Below are 13,083 nucleotides of genomic sequence, written 5' to 3'. Positions count from 1 at the left end.
AACAGAACGTGTGGTTCTGTGGATACATGCCGCGTATGCGCTCTCACGTGTTGCGGGTTTTGCTCAGCCGACGTGTTTTGTCATTGTGTCATGTTTTTTCTGTTATATATCATCGTAAACATGAACATCTTCGGGTTATGGACCGTTATGGGGGGGGTGGGGGCTGCGGAATGTGTAGCAAATACATGAATAAACAAGGCGAGGCGCGGGACGTGTGGCACATGCTTGCAACAAACGCATCTTTAGGGACAGGACATTCCAGCCGGGGGCCCTGCTCGTAACCCAGCTCCGAACGAGGCTTCTTTGGTGGATTTTGCGGGAGGTCCTTTCTTCCCGGCGGGGCCAGGCAGCCGACATCACTAACAGCAGCCGCTGTGGCATTTTCACAGGCGGCCTTCCCCAGGGGTCGTTCCAGAGGCGGTTTCAGGAAAGGAGTCGGCTCGACTCAAGAGTCATTTCCCGTATCGGCCCCTTTAGGAGACCAGCGGCGGGTCCTGCGTCTGTTTCAAGTGAACGTGAGCACACATTATGACCCATTCTTTCGTCCCGTAGAGCGGCAAAACAAGGTCGGCCGCGCCCCGCTTAGGAGACAGGAAGTGTATACCATTTCATACCATTCACGCTCTTGAATTGCTTGTTTTTCTGTAAACCAATCACAAACGGCGCTGAGCCCAGGATGCAGCGACGGTGCCCTTGCAAAATAGTGTCTCGGGGGGGGGTAACTTGTTTTGGTGGAACATTTGCACATGGGGAGGCGAGCCCTGGCGTTCTTTAGCTCTGGAGGAGCTCACCGGACCCGTTACAAACCACCGGCGATCTTGTCAAAACTTGCCATTTTCAGTTTGGCCCATGTCCCATGTGCTAACAAGGAGGGGGCGGGGCTTATGACCTACACTGCAGCCAGCCACGGGGGGGGGGGGGGGGGGGCGACGTTTGGGCTTCACTTCTGGGGAGCTGTCATGCCATCCATCTTTAAATACAGTCAATGGTCTTACAAAAAACTTACAGGAAATAAAAAACTAAATCATCATCAGTGCACGCTTCAGAACCAACAAATGACTGCGGTCACACGTTGCTACAAAATGACTTGTGTCCTGCTGTTGAACCGGAGGCGCAGCACGACAGCAGCGGCACCACAGCGAATTAATCTTGGTCGCGCAGAGCGTAGCGATCAAGCGGCGGCAAAAGCAGCGACATGTGACTCGGACGGGCGACAGCTGACTCTTCAGCTGCTGTCAAGTGCGTGCACAAAAGGCCGCAACCTCCGGCTCGCTTCGATGAAGGGGCGAGTGTCCTGTCACGTGCGCCCGGATGACAGATGACAGCCTCCTGCTGCAGAGAATAAAAAGAACATAATACCTCAACTTCAGCAACTTGTGCCTTGACTAGACAGACGCTGGAAAACAGTAAGCACAGTGAGGCAGAAACAACCAGGGTTCTACCGTGGCGTATGTAATCTATATCATAGTAACGGTACATATCACCATGGAGTAATTGTTCTATGAATTCAATTAAGAAGTGGTTTGCAATCACCATACCGTACTTCATGCTCTGTATTTACAATTTCACTCTCCTCCTCCATGTTTTCGTCGAGGTGCATAACCGCCGCCAGCTGCCGCTCTCGCGTCACGCGAGAACATGGTAACCAGTCCTGCTGCCCAAATCCATGATAAGGATAATAAGACCTGGACACGGCGCCGCGGCCCAGCCTTGCTTCCGATTTTGCCCAGTGGCCGCTTGTGGTGTTGCAGCGAGAAAACGTCCCATTTTCTTCATAGACAGTTTAGTCATCTGTAAAACTGTTGATAGGACGCCTCGAACTGCCAACGAGGTCAATTGTGACACTTTCTGTTAGGCATTTTTGATTTATGGAGGTTTTCATGAACACTTTCTTTTTGACTCTATGAACTCTCTACTCTCTGACTGGTTTATAAATGGATGTCAACCTTTTTTGCTGCATTCGGTCAAAAGCAGGCAATGAAATATTCCTTTGCGTTAGACAGCCCGACCCCAAAGATCAATGAACTAAAGTGTTTAAAGTATGTATTTACAGTCGCGCCAAATACCAAAAGTTAGTTGAAAGTATTCAAACGCTAGTATTTAAACAAGTGCTGCGGCCGACACTTGACACCAAAACATGCGGTGAAAATGTTGACATATGGCAAATATGATGTGCGATGTATATTACGACGTCTTCAGTCAATGGACTTACATTCGTCGGGTGGACACACACACGACTCCAAATGAATGCTAGTGAATACTGCTGCTTAAATAGGATAGAACACGGTAGCCACGTCAACGTAGCGATATGTTGACATGGTGTGTTTACAGCTCGTTCTGCTGCCCTCAAGTGGCCAACAAATCAACTGACGCAACTTTAAAGAAAACTGTTTTTTATATATATATATATATATATATATATATATATATTATTAGCCTATTATCTTCATCTTTTATTGGTGAGCACTGTGTTATTGTGACAGACGGGACGGGTGGCTACAGAGAGCTACAAAAAAATGAAACCCCAAATTATGATAAACCGTATCCCTTTAAGGATGTTAAAATGCTCTCGTGTCACAGCGCCTTACGTTGCCATACATGCATTGTGTATCATCTTGTTCCAGCTCTTCAATGAAGCTAACGTTTCGCCTGAGGGAAATATTCAAACGCGGGGGTCCCTGTGTTTGCTGTGGCTGCACCGTTCCATCAAATGAAGACATCACATGGCATATACAATAACATGGCTTGTGGATCAGTTTATATACACTTTCTACGGGCTCTCTTTTTCATCCTGTGCACAACTTCGGTGAGATTTGATTAACTTCGATTAAATACGCTTAATTGAATTTGACATCGTAGAGAATGGAATTGAGTAGAAGAAAGAAAAAAAAAAACACTGTCTTGCATGCAAAATAATCACATCTGTCATTCAAACGGAACGGACCGACTAAAGAACAACAAAACATGGCTCGGTTTTTACATTTTTAACGTCCGCTGAATTTTTGATGATTTTTTTTAACGGCTCAGCAGACCACGGAGGCGCCGAGCTCTGAGGGGGTATGTGGGGGTGTGTGGAGTGTGTGGGTTCAGTCGCAGTTTAAGAGGTGAGTGGAAGTCAACACAAAATATCCCGTGCGGCGCATCAAAATCCATCAAAATCCAACCTCGCAGCAAAATGGCAACCGTCACTTTTGACTGAACGCAACAAGATTATATTCCCCTCTGTGGGAGTTGCTGCTGAGAGGCATTCTGGCAAATGTAGGAAACCACTTAAAAAAAAATGTGGCAGAAGTACAGATGGGGGGGGGGGGGGGGGGGTGAAAGGGAAACCCAACACAAAGTGTATCAGTAAGATGTTGCCTCTTAGAGCTCCTTGTCATAGGTTACGCCAAGCGTGTACAACTCTTTTTTCCCTCAAACCATTCAGAGAACCCTACGACCTGTATGGAAGCATCTGCACTTGTTGTTGAACCACTTGTTTGTTCCGGGGTTTTCTTTGGGCTGGACCGCAGCAAAGCAGGAAAATGGATTGTTACACAATTGGTCGGTCGGAGTGTTGGAGTTCCCCCACTGGCCACTGCCCTCTCAAAATGAAGAGGCGTGTAACGTACTCAAGTATGGAGAGCCATTTCATCCAATGCCGCACCCAAACTGCGCACCCACCTACCAGACACCCACCACCCAAACTGCACACCACCTGTCCAATCATCCGTGATCTGTGACGCAACATTAACCAGGAAGTGGATTCATCTAAATCGCTCGTTTCACTGTTTTGGTCAGCTGTATAGTTTGTCAGTTGTTCTGCATTGAGTATAATGTGAAATATCTATAAAATATGTCTCTTAGTCGAGGGGGGGGGGGGGTTGTCAGTTTACTCAATGACTGAAAAGGTGTCCTTTAAGGAAAAAAAAAAAGTTGGGAACCACTGGACTAGACGCAACAATGGCGTATCGCTGCCCCCTGCTGTCTGTTACTGATGCTCCTTGTCACATTTATTTATGCTATGTATCACATTTACTCTTGATGACTTACTTTCTATGAAACAAAAAGAATCTGCCTAATTGGCTGCATTTTGGGTGCATTCTGTAAGGCTTTGTTTGCACACGAGGCGCGTTCATGTAAATGATGAGGTAAAATGCTGAATTAGGTGCCTGGCACAACATGACTTGACGTTAAACGTTTGACAGATAACAAGGTCAACGCTGCCAGATGTGTAAATGGATCAGTACTGATGCCCCCACCCGCATGATGGGGTCACTTGGAGAAACACTGCCACCCAGTGGATGTGTCCCGACACTGCATTTATCTATTTTAAAAGACAATGTACACTGATTACACTCTTGTTATTTAAAGGGATAATGCAGCATGCAGTAAGTAACGAGTGTCTGTTGTGATGACAGGTGTGTTCACAAACATGGAATCAAAGTTTTTGTAGTTTGTTTTTTGTTTTTTGTTTTTAGAAATCCATACATTTTTGGGCTTTTTTTTTTTTTTAAATGTTAGCCTTCATTTTATTCATACTTATTTTGAATCCTCATTTTAACTCTTGTTTCTATTATCTATTATATAGATATGTGTAATTCCAATTTTTATTTGGATCTTGTGCGATTTGTTGTTGCCACCCGTTTGCCCACCCATCTTCACGTTATACTGAGTCCCTGAAATCAATGAAATCCAAATGTGCCAAAGATCTCTATATATTATTAGAAAACAATCTCACCAATAAAAGGTAAGCGAACTTATTATTCATTTCCGAGTATTCTCTACTATTCCCAGTGGCTTTCATATGAAACAGAAGGGAATCTTATGTCTAAAACAGGTATTTCCTGTGATTGTGAATGTAGGAAAACAGCAGGCCAGATTCACAATGGCAATATTAAATTTTAAATGAAACCGGTCTAGTTAAAAGAATCTCGAATCTGGAATCTTTTGTTTGTTTGTTTTCTGCACACTCGCTCGCTCCACACTCCAGTCCAGTTGGTGGCGGTAATGCGCCTTTAAGCCGGTTTGCCAACCGCCGATAAACTCCGAAAAGGACGAAGAAGAAGATGAAGGAAGGTTGTGAACGCATCATGTCCGCGCATGTCTGTTTTGTGTTTTTTTTCCAGTGTATCAACCAAACTGCAAGCAGCAGCAATCTGGTGAATATTAAGAGTCACATTCAGGTAATTCTCTCTGACCCTGTTTCACCTTGTTGCAGCATTTCACACAGCAGCTTCTGGTTGATTGACTGGTGTTGGTATTGAACTGGCCCGGTGAGTTAGCTACCGCAACGTTGGCCACGGCTAATGTTTGTTTTTGGACAGTTTGTTAGCTCTGGGCTAGCTTAGCTGGTAGGCTAACGGAGGCGTTTTGACAGCCCGTTGTTTTGCCTGTTCGCGTTGGTTTATTAGCTGTGTCGACAACGGCAGCGACTTCTCCCCTGCCGACATGTTGCTAACGTCGACTGCCTTCTTGGTTTGTCAGGCCATTAGCTCGAATTTAAACTTCTCGGGCCTGGACTAAGCTGTTAGCGGTATTAACGTTAGCGTTAACTTGCTAAATGCGTTACACTTCGTGGACCGGCTGCGAGGCACGAGGGATTCTCGTGTAATGCTACGCATTATATGCAACTTTACTCGGTGGCCAGAGGCTGTCAGCGGGGAGTTAGGGCTGACAGTTGTCGGCTGCCTGCATTATGTCTGTTATGTTGTTATTATTGTTCTCTTGACAGTAAGATGCGAATTTACTAAAACACCAGACTGTGGTACCGTTTCATGTCCTTAATAATTGACTTAACACTCACACATCAAATGTTTCCATCCAAACTGACCGACTGACTGAAAACTGTTGTTTTTCTTTTACAGCCAATGACAGACGACGCTGAGGCTAGCTTGCGTTTCCCAGCTTGGGAAGCCGGTAGCACGCTGGGAAACGGAAGCTAAACGGGAGCTAGCGTCAGCGTCGTCAATGATAAACAATAACATGGTGAAAGTTGCTCAACTATAAGAGTAGAGGCACTGCGTTATTATTTTTATTATTCTTATTTTACAACCAATGAAAGACGACGCTGAAGCAAGCTTCCGTTTCCCAGCGTGCTATCAGTTTCCCAAGCTGGGAAACGGAAGCTAAACGGAAGCTAACTTCAGCGTCATCAATGATAAACAATAACATGGCGAAAGTTGCTCAACTATAAGAGTAGAGGCACTGCTGGGTCTGCGTTATTATTTTTATTATTCTTATTTTACAACCAATGGAAGACGACGCTGAAGCTAGCTTCCGTTTCCCAGCGTGCTATCAGCTTCCCAAGCTGGGAAAAGGAAGCTACACGGAAGCTAACTTCAGCGTCGTCAATGATAAACAATAACATGGCGAAAGTTGCTCAACTATAAGAGTAGTGGCGTTGCTGGGTCTGCGTTATTATTATTATTATTATTATTATTATTATTATTATTATTATTTTTGAGATAGTTCCAAGAATCACAAAGTTGTGCAGTGTGAGCTGACTGTACTGTTTACCTTTTGTTGTGACTTGCTGAGGAGTATATTTCAGTCCCGCCGGCCTTTATCAGGAGCTGTGACGTGCCACCTACCACACCTGTTTGTATTGCAGTCTTGTTTTAGATTGAATTAATCCCTATACGAAGGACTACATGTCCTAAATAGCCAGCCATATAGGGAAGGGTTAGGGGTTTAAAGAAAAGAAAAAGAGGCCAAGCTGAGATTTTTCCACCGGTGAAGATGGGGTAAAGTAAAGGTCATATTTGGTGTGTTTTATGCAAACACGGCGATTGCAACTGCGTGAGTTTGCATTTGCTTGGAAGGGAAACACGAGTTGAAACATTAGATTTTCAATGCTGAGTGGGAATTCCTGGGTGATGGAAAATTAGAATGATACCATACATATATATCTGTCTTTAAACAGTCAGATTATTGCACAATTTACTGTGCAGTGTACCTGTGTATGGGTAAAATACCTCTAAGGGCTTGCAAATGATGATTATTTTCATTAATTATTAAACCTACAAAATTCACATTTGAAAAGCTGGAAGCTGGAATATCAGCATTGTTTCTTAAAAATCGCGGTTAATGGGTTATCGGAATTGTTGCAGATTGATTTTTCTATCAGAATCAGAATCAGAATCAGAAACTGTTTATTGCCAAGTAACATACATTACAAGGAATTTGCTGTGGTCTGAAGGTGCTATTGTTTTGATAACAAATAAGTAGACAAAACAAGGCAAAACAATGCGCTCCAACAGACCGAGGCAGCCATCCGTGGCGCCATCTTGGATCAATCAGCTCATCAGCTGATCGTATCAGCTGATGGCCATCAGCCAACCTTTGAACTCAGGTGTGGACGGATACCCAGGTGACCCAGTGTGACTCACAGGCTGTTTTGCCCTGTGTCCTCCAGGTGTGACTATGGGGAAGTCCTTTTCCCATTTCACGAAGCAGACAGGCCACGATGAGGGCCAGGACAGCCTTACCTCTCCTCTGGAGGACACCGAGGCCGAGGACGGCAAGGGTGGGGACGTCTCCCAGTTTCCGTACGTGGAGTTCACAGGACGGGACAGTGTGACGTGTCCCACATGTCAGGGCACCGGGAGGATCCCCAGAGGTAACTCCACTGTGTGCACAGTCAGGGCAGTGGGGGGTTAGTGATGTAAAGTGGACTTTAGTTGCACCACTGACAGTTGACAGTGACTCATCATTAATGGTTGGCTGTGTTTCAGGACAAGAAAATCAACTTGTTGCATTGATTCCATACAGTGACCAAAGGCTGCGGCCCAGGAGGACGTAAGTCATGTGTTTTGTTTTTTTTGTGTGTGTGTGTCCTGTTGAAGGACTGTTAAACACAAGCCACCGAGACTGTGTAAGGTCTTAACTTCCCTCAGTATTTGCGTGGACGTGGGAAGTTGAAGACACAAGTTTAGCTAACGCGCTCAAAAATAATTTGTTCATGTTTAGGACATTTTTTTTAAAACTTTGTACTAATTGGCTGGAGTGTGTGTGCATTATTCTTAGATAACCACCCAGCTCTGGAGTACTGCTAGTCTAAAGTAAAACGCAATTGTAACTATGCATGGATTTTAACAAACATATTAGGATTAGGAGTGGAAGAAAGGATGGATGGGAAGTGATTCAAGAAAACACAGCGAAAGGCATTTCATTTTGATATAAGTGGGTTCTTTCCCAATATATGAATAGACTGTAGGCGTTACAGACAGTCACGCGCTGGAACAGTAACTGTTTATCCATCTGCCTAGTATTTTTGTGTAGCGTCTCTGGCTACAGCGCAAGTCACAAAAAAAAATCTTCTCATCTCACTCTTGAGAACAGGCGTGTTTCACAAAATGTTGGGACAGTGCCCCCAATTGTCGACTCAAAATGAATCCACTTACCGTATACCACCGGTCAAAGATTCAAATGTCATTGTCTATTCATATTTTGGAGCTCCTGTCGATACGCAGGGCTGTCCGGCAAATAAGTTGAATTTGTCTCGTCGGCCAATCAAACACACCCGAGTGCCACTTTGTGTAACATTTTGCAGTGGTGTGTTTAGCAAGGGAGTCATTGGTGGTTGTCTGGTGTTCCTCCCCAGCAAGCTGTACGTATCGGCGTCCGTGGTGGTCTGCCTGTTGCTGTCCAGCCTGGCCGTCTTCTTCCTCTTCCCCCGCTCCATTGACGTGTCCTACGTCGGGGTGAAGTCCGTTTTCGTCAGCTACGACCAAGACAAGCGCAGCGTCTATCTCAACATCACGGTGAGCTTTTCCGGGGCAAGGACAAAAGAGGGACGCACCAACACACGAAAAGGGGGATGCACCTCATTGTTCAGGAAAAAGGGTCGCTTGAATTTGTCATGAAACGTGTGTAATTCATGTGTGGTGGAGATAAATGCAAATACAGCAAATACAATAACCACACAGGATGGTATAAAAGTATTCCACATCAATATTTTTTTTACTGCTTCAGATAAATAAACCATCTTTTCAGCTTTCTCCCAAAGCCCCCTCTTTAGTGTCCATTACTGAATTATGTTACCGCTCTTTGCTGCCCCCTTGTGGACAAATGGCAACCCTCAGCCAGGAAGAGAGAAAAGTGCTTCGTTGCTTGTCTATAGGTGCTGATAGTTTGGCATGTCACCAGATGGACTGTGTTCTTTTGAGCCTAGACGGTTCGCTGATGGTCATTAAAAGGACAGTGATTGGCTTCAAGGGCTCAATAGGGCCAGGCAATCAACTGAAAGTTCCCACAATGCACCTGAAATTCGAACGACAAATCACATCTAAACCAAAGTAACAACAACAATCACTGCCGGTCGGTGCTTACATCCTCAGCAGCGTTCACATCCATGCTTAAGCCTTAAGCGGGGGGCCCCCCACCTCAACCTCAAGCACCCACCCGTAATAACATGTTAAAACTCTGGTATTTAGAAGTTAAGGGACCGCGTGGTGTACAACTTACACTGAATGAATGCCGTGTCTCCCCCAGAACACTCTCAATATCACCAACAACAACTACTATTCGGTCGAGGTGGCCAACATCACGGCTCAGGTGCAGTTTGCCAAGACGGTGATCGGTAAATCTCGCATCAGTAACATCACCGCCATCAGTCCTCTGGACATGAAACAGGTACGGCCCGGTGTCTGCTCCCCATTTTAAATGTTCCTCTGCGTGCGTGCCAGCCCCCGCCTGACTCTTTATTGCATCTGTCTCCCTTTCTGTTTTCAGATCGATTACATGGTCCCCACCGTCATTGCAGAGGAGATGAGCTACATGTAGTAAGTACTGTGTATTCTTGTGTAGTGTGGAGCACAACATTTGATCTCAGCTGTGCACCTCTAGGTGTATGTAGGTCAGGTAGTGAACTAGCTGTTATCGATCAAGGCTGGTGATTTTCTGTATTTTTCTTTTTGTCAACAAATCCTACGAAAAGACCCGACAATAAATATATCCAAGTATTATGTATCCAAAACGTGATATGTCTCTTTCCTCTGTGCCATACAGCTCCATTTTAACCTTTTAAAAGCACATAAATACTCACTACAGCACCAAATGTGGATCAATCCACCGCTGAAAGTAGTCCCCAACTAATGCACTATTTCCTCCTGTTTGAGTAAAGTCTTTTTAAAAACTATAGTATCAAGCTGTTTTTGGAAATGAGTCTTCTGGACAAATGTGTTGTTGGTTTCATCTTATCCTGTGAAATATCTCAACATGCACCACATGGATTGGCACAAAATTAGGCACGGACATGGTTCCAAGAGGCTCCTCCTGACTATCTAGCGCCACCATCAGGTCCAAATGTTGTCCCATACTTTAGTTTGACTGAAAAAAAATAATGGGAATGTCATTATTGCATATGTGTATATATATATATATATATATATACATAAGAGAGAGATTTTCACACATGAATATGTATTTATATATAAATATTCTTATTTATTAATTATATATAATATATATACTTTTTTTTGATATGTCAAATAAATCAAATAAAAATTGTCATTGTGAGCATGTTAGCATTGAGCTCAAAGCACTGCAGCCTCACAGAGCTTAGCGTAGCTTAGCGTAGCTTAGCTTAGCTTAACAACTGAATGGTCATCTGGCTGTGGAAGGCTTCACTATTTCAGTTGGTCTGTTTGGTTGGTTAGACTTCACGTCAGCTGTTACCTCTCCACGCTGCTTACACTGCTTACATATCACCACGGTTTGTTACAGATCTGACCTTTTCTGGAGAACCACGACCAAAGTCGCTTCCTTATTTTGGAAGTAATCCCTCCACAGCAGAGCTGGCAACTACGTTGCTTTTGTCTGCGTCGCCAACATGTTGTTGTATAGTTCGTCAGATTCATCACTCTGATATGGAGCAACCCCGACAGTGTATTTGAGAGCTCTTTTAACTTTTACAATCTTTACTTTCACCAAGCCCAGATGAGCAGAGTTAACAGGTTAAGAAGGGATTTCTTCATGCCTCCATGTTTTAATGTGTCTATAATAAACATTTACTAGCACTTGTTTCATTTTTCCAGTGACTACTGCACTCTGCAAACCATCAAGGTCCACAACATCGTTGTAATGATGCAGTAAGTCGCGTCGATCCTCTCTGCCTTTTCTTCTAATCTTCATTTACAAAACGTTCGAGTCTGCGCAGTGTTCTGCGAGTTTGTGGCCTCACGCCGTCATCCTCTCCTCTGCCCCCCCCCCCCCCCCTCCGCAGAGTAACCGTCACCACGACGTACTTCGGCCACGCGGAGCAGGTGTCTCAGGAAATGTACCAGTATGTGGACTGCGGAGGGAACACCACCTCCGTCAGAGGGACGACCAAGCCGTTCAGCATCCCACATCCCGCCGAGTAACCCCACCACTGTCCTCCTCACCGGATCTGACTCGGGTTGGGGTGTTTTCCCTTCTCCTCCGTCTGCTGTTGTCACAATACTTCGGTGTTTACTTCAATATAAATACTAGAAGAAATCCACGCTGCTCTCTGTTTTGATGAAAGCATTATTTATATGATTGGCCGCGACAGCGTGTGGCTGGTGATGTTTTCACCTTGTGTGTCTGTCTGTCTGTGTGTGTGTGTGTGTGTGTGTGTGTGTGTCATCATGGCAAACTATGGTCCTGGAGACACCTACTACTACTACTACTACTACTACTACTACTGTAGCAGGAACTACCACAGAAGAGGTTTTGAGTACTTTGCCAGGTGTTCATGCGTCTGCCTGAGGATAGATTTTGATGCGGCTCGAAACTTTACAGGTGTGAAGTTGAGATGATGATGATGATGATGGGTGTGATCTGAGGAAGTAGGGAAGGGACAAATGACGGTCTCTAGTTTTAATATTGGATTGGATTTAGTTCCAACAGTGTTGAAGTGGCATCATAATTTCAGTCCCTGTGATCACTGTCATTTCTAGATTCCACTTTCTGTGTCATAAACCACAGCGGCTCCTCGGCGACAGGAGGGAACAAACCAGTGTATTTGACTACCTACCAAACCGCAATGCACTTTATAAGTATTTGAAATCCACTCTTAATTAGCGGTCCCGAACTCCTCTAAAGCCCCCGTGTGTTAGTCTCTACGAAGGGGGGAGTATGCCGTTGTTCATGGCGTGTCTTTTTGACTGTCCGCTTTGAATTTGTACAGTCTGCTGACTTACCTACTGAAGCATTTGGTTGTTTGGTGCTCACTGTCATTGCCGTCGTTGTTTCCTCTCAACTTGACGGCACTCACTGTCACAACAGCTTTTAAAAAAACAAAGCGACCCGCGACCCCCCCCCCCCCCCCGGCAATGTATGATATATGTGTATACTTTAATTATCGATGAATCAGTCTGCCCAAAACCCAAAGATAGAAAGAAAAAGAGACAAATATATAGATATATTTAAATTTTTTAGGAAAAAAAAAAAAAGAAGAAAAACCTCACCAGCGAGTTTTTTTTTTTTTTTGATTATTTCTTTACATTTTTGCCAAGGAATTTAAACAATTCCTTGAACCCCCCCCCCCCCCCCCCCACACACACACACACACACACTGCATTAACCACTGTAAAGTCACCATAAAGTCTTTTTAAAGTTATACAAAATTCGAACTCAAATTTAGAAATAATGCAGACCACTGAAGCCTTTAGGTTCGATAAATCGTGAAGGGCTATTTTTTTAAAATGAATATTAGTAGTATTACTATTTTTGTCATCATGTAGTTGCCCTACCTAACCTGCTGATAAGTGTTTGTCTTACATTTTGGGGGTCTCCTCCTAGAAATGTTTTGTTTTTGTTGTTTTTTTTCTCTCATTTTTTGACCTTTCGTGAAAATATATAATGAGTACTATTTCTTCCAACTTTAACGTAATTTATTTTGTTGATGACATTCCTTCATCTTCTATCTTTGACCGAAAAAAATCACCCCAGTCAAACGTGTGTTTTTTTGAATTTGGAAAAACATTTTGTATAGCTAGAATTTTGTATGATTTATGTCAACGTCGTGTAAATACTTTTGTGTAGAACGTCTTCATGACACACTGTGATCGGTTGGGAGTTACAGAAAAAGCACACAAATTGTTCGTAGCTTGATTTGTTTTGTTTTAACCCTAACGT

General features: G+C 44.0%; 1 protein-coding gene across 1 annotated transcript; it reads left to right on the top strand.

Moving 5' to 3' along the window:
* Window positions 1–5,126: 5,126 nt before the first annotated feature.
* Window positions 5,127–12,192, top strand: tmem106bb (transmembrane protein 106Bb). Its single transcript, XM_070921925.1, has 8 exons — window positions 5,127–5,165; window positions 7,397–7,600; window positions 7,716–7,779; window positions 8,585–8,744; window positions 9,475–9,615; window positions 9,715–9,764; window positions 11,019–11,072; window positions 11,207–12,192. Exons 2-8 carry the CDS (start codon window positions 7,405–7,407, stop codon window positions 11,343–11,345), a joined length of 804 nt encoding a protein of 267 aa, XP_070778026.1. The 5' UTR covers window positions 5,127–5,165; window positions 7,397–7,404; the 3' UTR covers window positions 11,346–12,192.
* Window positions 12,193–13,083: the final 891 nt, after the last annotated feature.

Source organism: Enoplosus armatus, chromosome 16 (genome assembly GCF_043641665.1).
Source record: "Enoplosus armatus isolate fEnoArm2 chromosome 16, fEnoArm2.hap1, whole genome shotgun sequence".
NCBI lineage: Eukaryota > Metazoa > Chordata > Actinopteri > Centrarchiformes > Enoplosidae > Enoplosus > Enoplosus armatus.
This window is presented reverse-complemented; position numbering and strand designations above follow the sequence as displayed.

What these genes read in the sequence shown, in the direction of transcription:
- tmem106bb (XM_070921925.1), top strand. Translation starts at nt 7,405, where the DNA reads ATGGGGAAGTCCTTTTCCCATTTCACGAAGCAGACAGGCCACGATGAG. An exon ending in CACCGGGAGGATCCCCAGAG is followed by an intron (nt 7,601 to 7,715) that starts GTAACTCCACTG and finishes GCTGTGTTTCAG; the next exon opens with GACAAGAAAATCAACTTGTT. An exon ending in GTCCTCTGGACATGAAACAG is followed by an intron (nt 9,616 to 9,714) that starts GTACGGCCCGGT and finishes TTCTGTTTTCAG; the next exon opens with ATCGATTACATGGTCCCCAC.